Genomic DNA, 7,062 nt, shown 5'->3' on the forward strand with positions numbered 1-7,062 from the left:
ATTTTCTTCATTAATTGTTTGACAAAGTACTCAAGATTGACCTTTGTTTCTAAGAGAAATATCTTCTTTCGACCTTTTTTCTAGTTTGCTCTGAGACTCCTTGCATTCCGTCAAATACACAAAGTTTTAGGAATGGATCCGTTACCACAGATGAATCAACGCTTCAACATCCATAATAATCGTAAAAGGAGAAGGGACAGTGATGGGGTTGATGGATTTGAAGCAGAGGGGAAAAAAGACAAGAAAGATTATGATAACTTTTAAGAAAAACTTGTTATCACTGCTAGGATTGAAGGTGATAAAAAGTCCATTTGTTGCCTTGCTTTTACTTCATTCATAATAATGTCTGCTTAAAACATCCAGAACCAACTTGTGAGTTAATTTGGAAGAGAACAACCTAGCTCTTCTGTGGCATTCTAAATGTTTTAATGGATGTACTGTACCAGACAAATTATGGATGGAAAGACTGCAAATGGAAACTATATTATTATAGAAAAAAATAGTTTTCCCTCACTGTGTTTTCTTTAAATGTGTTGCTAATTTTAGTAATTTTTCTTTTTTTCTTTGTCTTTTTTTAACAAGTGCATTGTCTTCTCAACTGTATTTAATACAGCATTTGTGCTTCTCTTGCTATGTGTATTTTAACTTTTTATCTAGGAGTTTTTTGTTTGCCTTTGACACTAGTTGTATAAGTTACTTTGTGTTAGATGGTATAAACTGTTCCCTTCCCAGTTAATATTTTACAAAACTTTTTTTGTAAAGTGAGACTGCAGGATTATGGCTTTTTCTAAATGTGAAGGGGGTTACAACACAATTATCCTGCCATTTGAGTGCTCAGAATTCAATGTTTTTGCCCATCTTGTGGCATTTGTCTCCTTAGTGTGATATAACGGTGTAATTAAGACATATTTGTGTTAATCTAATCAAGTTTGCTGTTAGTTGTGCATTAGCAGTATAAAAGCTAATATATACAGTATGGTCTTTCAACAGCTTTAAAGCAGCTGCATAATTGATCGAAGTTTTGCATGATGTTTCTCATAGAAGGGCTTTTCAAACTATAATTTTAGGTTAAACGTGTAGGTCTTTGTATGATTGACTTTGTGATATAGCAAGGCCAAAATAAATAACTTTCTGAATTTCTTTTCTCAGCATACAAGCAGAAGTGGGCATTTCCCATTTAGACAAAGTTAGTTGTTCTTTTCAGTCAACTTTGTCAATCTGATACTAATGCCTCTCAGCCCTTAAAATAAATGTTTGTCATATCAGTGCCTGTGAGGTTATTCCTTATAGCTATTCCTGTATGACCTTTCTGTGATTTTTTTCTTTTTTTTTAATAATTCAAACTTTACAAAGTGAAGTATTACTGGAAAAGTGAAGGTTATCCAAAAAAAAAAACCCAGAAAATTATTTGATGTGGCCATAGTGTATGCTTATGTCTCTTTCAAAAAGCTAAATATAGCAGTGGTGTAAGTAAAGTTACATCATACTGTTGATGTATGCTCTGGTACACAGGTGTGATTTGTTGTCACAGCACTATAGTGGAATACACAAATAGAAACTAAAATTTATTAAATTACTAAAATGCATTATACACTGGAAACTGAAGTTTCACTCATTCTCTTCAATGTGTATTATGCTTTGTTGTAAACCCATAAAACACGGATTAATATAGACTAACATTCCGGTAACTACTTTATCAATGGCTGTAGAAAAATATCACACATTACAAAATCATTTGTTATTTCTGGTACAATATACTAAAAACACTCTTTTGTTCTGTTCTGAGGTCGAATTTATCTTTGACCTTTTTAATAAATGGAGTAGGGGGGATATTTCTGTTAGCAACACTTACTGCTAACAGCATAGGCCTGTGGAATAAAAATACAATACTTCAGCAAAATAAAGGGAGTCTAAAGACTTAAGGAAAAAATTAGTACAGTGTTCTTCAGGCATCAGAGTGCAATTTTTAGGGGATTGATTATTAGTCTTTAGCAAATGAAAGATTTCTCATTGCAGGAAAGATTTGTAATGTCTGCATCAGAAATCTAGAAAGCAGAAATGCTTGAAGTTACTTTAAACTTACTAGTTTCTGTAGCCTAGCCTTCATGCATAGCCCAAAGCATGTGCTTTTTCTTACTCCTTAAGAGGGTATCTTGCTGCCGTGGGATCTAGTTAGCCGTTACTATTTATTTCGAAAGCTACAGGTGCTATTCATGTGGCTAGTTCAGCTCCATACCAAAGTTTCTTTCCTCATAAATCAAACCTTTCTATTCAGGCACGTGACCATAAAATTTAGGATTAAAAAGGTCAAAGAGGTGTTTTGGATTTCCTGTATTTTTGTTCTACTGGCTTTTAACTCTTAACCAGTTTCTGGATCTTTTGAAATACTGTATACTTAAAGTGATTCCACATTAAATATGAAGCTGTGACCATGATTTTTCATGCTGTGTGGTGAAGAGTGTATTTGAAGTTTGTTTCTGGTTTTCCTGCCCATTTTAATGGGATATTTTAGGTAACTTCTGACTCTTCTTAATTCAAGAATTGAAAAACAAGGTTTTAAAAAGCTAGTTTTGACTTTAAACATTACACTATGCATGTAGGAAGACAAAACCAAGACCAAGTAATCAGTTTAATATCCTGTGTCTTAGTAATGTTAACAGTTTACAAGTAAGCAGTATTTGCCTTTTTCATTCAGCAACACTCTGTGTTATGTCTCAAAATTCCAGATAATATAGTTATCATACACAAAAGAGAAATACAGCAAGGATTTTCCCCTCAGTGCTCTCCTTAGAGGCACAGTTTGTGAAAACATAAGCTGTTCTGTTTTGAAGCTTTTACAATCAACTTGTCTGCCTAGTTTATTAATGTCCTGTCTGTGAGCAGTTAGTTTCACATGGATTTCGGTATAGGGGCGTTACTAGAACTTGATGTTTTTGGACACAGTCCATCAACTTCTTGCCCTCTTATGAAATTCTAAATGAACTATTAATCTTACAGTGCTATAGAATGAGAGGGGTTCATTTGACGCTTCCATTTTTAGACCAATTTCACTACTCGGAAGTGATGGAATAGTGCTTAAAATTGATATACCTGGCAAATTTCTGAGGGTTGGAATCTAATTCAGATATTCCTGCAACAATTTATATGCGTATTTAACATTTTTGATGCTGGTTGAATATCCACTGATCATTGGTCTGTTAAGTATTCACATGTCCTGGGTTCAGCTTAAACCACGCCAACAGTAAGCCAAGTTCATTTCTTTATTAAAAAATTAAGACTTGTTTGGACTACCCAAATGGATTTTAATAGCATAGCATTAATAATAGAAGGGGAAAATAAAGAAGCAGGCACAATTTGCAGTCTGTTTTTTTTTCACTTACATTGTAGGTTTACAAAGTACAGTGATAGATTCAGCAAAAACAGATGTTTTCCTTCTGTTTGTTGTGGTTTGGTTTTTTTTTTTCTTTGACAGCTGTAGGCCAAAGAGCTTTCTACCCAAAGGCTAGCAGCTTAAATGTCTCCTGAGAAATTCTCCTATAAATATTCTCCAGAGCTCCTTTTCCCTTCACTGTGGTATTTCTCAACCTCCTTAAAATGAAACAGATACCTGGTCTTTTTTTTGGGAATTAAAATCCCAGGATTTTAATCCCATCTACAGGGTTGTCAAAATGGTTTTGATTTATGTCCAATTGAAAATAAGGTTTCATTCTGTAAATATATGTTAATTGGAATTCTCACACTTTGTTCCACTTTCTCATACAGATTATGAAACGGGCCATATATATATTCCTAATACTGAGAGAAGCTTGATATTCTTTATTGAACTGCTTCCTTATGTTTTACTATTTGCATTTTAAGAAATGCTGCCCTAATAATAATTGGCAAGTGTAAAGCTCCTGGTAGGGTGAGGGTCATTGTCTGTCAGGGGTGCATGATGGGAACAGTGCACATTTTAATCTTTAACATAGCCTTAACACATCTGTGTTAGCAAGGGTCATCACTAAGTCATCTTTTTAATTATTACATGTGATTTCATGAACTGTTTTGCAAAGCCATGGCCATTAGTATTTATCCTGAAGCCAGCGATTCATTTATTGCAAGGTAGTTGAAAGCCTGTCATCTTCTAGAGGCTCAGCCTAGCTTAAATACTTGCACATAATATTCTACATCCATCCTATTTCAGGCTGATAACTTAAATCCAGAGAAACACAGAACAGATTTTTGAAGTTTCCTGTATTTAAAAATCTAAGATTGCAGAATGCAATAGCTGACAAAAGAGAGATCACATTCTCTACAGTAAAAGGTTACTCTAGAATTTAAAGAGACAAAAAGTTTGTTTCTACATGAGAATCACAAACCCTGCATGTTATAGAAGCTTTTTTTTTCCTGCATGCTCTATCATGTTTGTATTAATTGTATGCATAAACAATTAGGAAGCTCTGTACAGAATATATCAGACAGCCTTATCACAGACTTAACTTCTGGCACACATTTAAATTTGCCAGTAATTTGCTGGTTATACAAGTTAATGTTTTTTTACTGAGACATTAAGTTGAGCTGCATTGCTAACAATGCAAGTCAGAACAATGGGAGAGATGAAGGTGCCTGAGGTGAAGGGGTTTATTGTCATTTTTCATGCTTCTGTGGTACATACTGCTCCAAAAGGGGACAGTAACTTCAGTGTATTTTGTAAGTGGAGAGGCAATAGAATAGACTATTCCCATTGGAAGGGATCCACAACAGTCACCTAGTCCAACTGCCTGACCACTTCAGGGCTAAACAAAAGTTAAAGCCTGCTGTTAAGGGCATTGTCAAAATGCCTCTTGAACACTGACAGGCTTGGGGCACCAACCACCTCTCCAGGAAACCTGTTCCAGTGTTTGACCTCCCTCTTGGTAAGAAAATGCTTCCTGAATCCAGTGTGAACGTCTCCGGATGCAGCTTTGAACCATACCCATGTGTCCTGTCACTGGGTACCAGGGAGCAGAGCTCAGGGCCTTTCTCTTCCCCTCCTAAGGAAGCTGTAGGAGATCAAGGAGGTCAGCCCTCAGCCTCCTCCTCTCCAAACTAGACGAGCCCAGAGCCCTCAGCTACTCCTCACAGGACATTTCTTTCCAGTTCTGTCACCAGCTCTGTTGCCTCCTCTGGACACATTCAGGACCTTCACCTCCTTTTTAATGGTGGGTCCCAGCACTGCCCGCAGTGCTCCAGGTGAGGCTGCACCAACTCTGAACACAGTGAGAGAATCACCCCTGCTGACCGGCTGGTGATGCTGTGCCAGATGCACCCCAGGATGGGGTTTGCTCTCTTGGCACACGCTGCTGACTCACAGAGAGCCTGCTGCCGACCAGCACCCCCGGAGCCCTTTCTGCAGGGCTGCTGTCCAGACACTCTTCTAATCTCTGCTTATGCCCGGCATTATTTCACCCTAGGTGCAAAACCCAGCATTTGGACTTGTTAAATTTCATCCCATTAATGATTTCCCATTGTTCCAATCTGTCTAGATCCCTCTGCAAGGCATCTTGTCCCTCAAGAGAATCAACAGCACCTCCCCATTTGGTATCTTCAACAAACTTGCTAATGGTGCATTCAACTCATGCATACAGATTGGTGATAAATGTATTGAACACAGCAATTTGTACATGACTTTCCCCTAATTTCTCATACTGAGCTACTATGTTTCTATGGTATCAAGAATGTCACCAAACATTTTCATTCCCAAATGCATTGTTTCCAATGCATCTTGTTTGAAGTCCATTATAATTTTGGTGGTCTTCTGCAGAGCAAGGACACACGTTTTAGCAGGAGAGCGTCTGCTTTTCCCAGCCTTTCCCCCTTTGATAGTCAATCACTTCAACAGATGCATTTTTCCAGGGAAAAAGAAGTAGGTTTTGAGTGAAGATTAAGGAGAAGAAATGAAAAAAAAATTTTACAAAAACCAAAAATAATGATATCAGAAGAACAGAACTGATTAAATGGGCCCAACTGAAGAAATAAATGAGGAAGTGCATTAGAGATCTAAAAATTAATGCTAAATTAATAATGGAAGAAAAGGTACATGATGTAGTAATACAGTCAACTACAAACTACAAGAATAGTGTAAGAAAATTAAAAGAAAGGCTCTATTTGATGTGGAGAGAAGACCCAATCCAGTACGTGCTTTGCAAAACTCTCCACAATAACATAGAAGAAATAAAGCAGTACCAGCTGATGGAGGGGGTTGAGACTAAAACGGTTAGAGGCAGATGGGCTGAGGTCACACATAAATATGTGAAACGTCATAGCAAATGGGCTCGGATGAAAGGTGAAGGGAACGATTAAGAGAACAGACTGACCTTCCGTCCTGATTCACAGACAAAACTGTGCATCTAGTGTCTGTGCCTTGCTGCCATGAATGTGCTCCATCCCTAGCAGTGTTCAAGGCCAGGTCGGGCAGAGTCTTGGTCAGCATGGTCTAGCGTGAGTTGTCTCTGCCCATGGCAGGGGGTTAGAACTGGGTGATCTTAAGGGCCTTTCCAACCCTAACTAATCCATGATTCTATGTGAATGAAGAGGAAGGTGTTGGACAGGGTGCAAGGACACTTCTCCAAACGCCTGGAAATCAAAATGAATGCTGCACAGCCCATAAAAATGTGCCATTTCATGCAGAAAATCAACAGACCTATCTCGGCTGATACTTGCATCTCTGTATGCTCCCAGCAGAAGAGTGTGCTGTGTCATCAGCAACAACTCCCATTTGGAAAGGCAGAGTTCACTTTCACCTTGCTGTGACAAGCACGAAGTGAAAATTGTGATGTTTCAGCCACTTCAGCTTTCTATTGCCAAAGAATGCACTTTAAGATGATTTTGAGCCAAACAAATACAGAAGATGCAGCAAAGTTGCCATGGCAGCAAAATCCTGTGTAAAATCTCTGCTACTGCATAAGAAGAGAGCAGTGGTTAGAAACACAATCAGGACTATCTCATGAATAAATTAGAAGTAAATACTTCTGGGGGTAAAAAAATGGAACATTTCAGAGTAGGCACAGAAGAAGGGAGAAGAGAGATTCAATTTATCCCGAG

General features: G+C 37.8%; 1 protein-coding gene across 3 annotated transcripts in view; it reads left to right on the forward strand.

The window, feature by feature from the left end:
* ZFR (zinc finger RNA binding protein) overlaps positions 1–2,435 on the forward strand; it is a 46,786-nt gene extending 44,351 nt beyond the window's left edge. For all 3 annotated transcript variants that reach the window (XM_061469546.1, XM_061469548.1, XM_061469547.1), the window contains one exon: positions 85–2,435. In XM_061469546.1, coding sequence (XP_061325530.1) covers positions 85–264 — 180 coding nt within the window. In that variant the 3' untranslated portion in view covers positions 265–2,435. The remainder of the gene's footprint in view (positions 1–84) is intronic.
* The last annotated feature ends 4,627 nt before the right edge of the window (positions 2,436–7,062 follow it).

The sequence above is a fragment of the Pezoporus flaviventris genome, unplaced genomic scaffold (assembly GCF_033815535.1).
Source record: "Pezoporus flaviventris isolate CSIRO_AGI_PZ_B2104156 unplaced genomic scaffold, CSIRO_AGI_Pfla_v1 ptg000057l, whole genome shotgun sequence".
In the NCBI taxonomy this organism is placed as follows: Eukaryota; Metazoa; Chordata; class Aves; order Psittaciformes; family Psittacidae; genus Pezoporus; species Pezoporus flaviventris.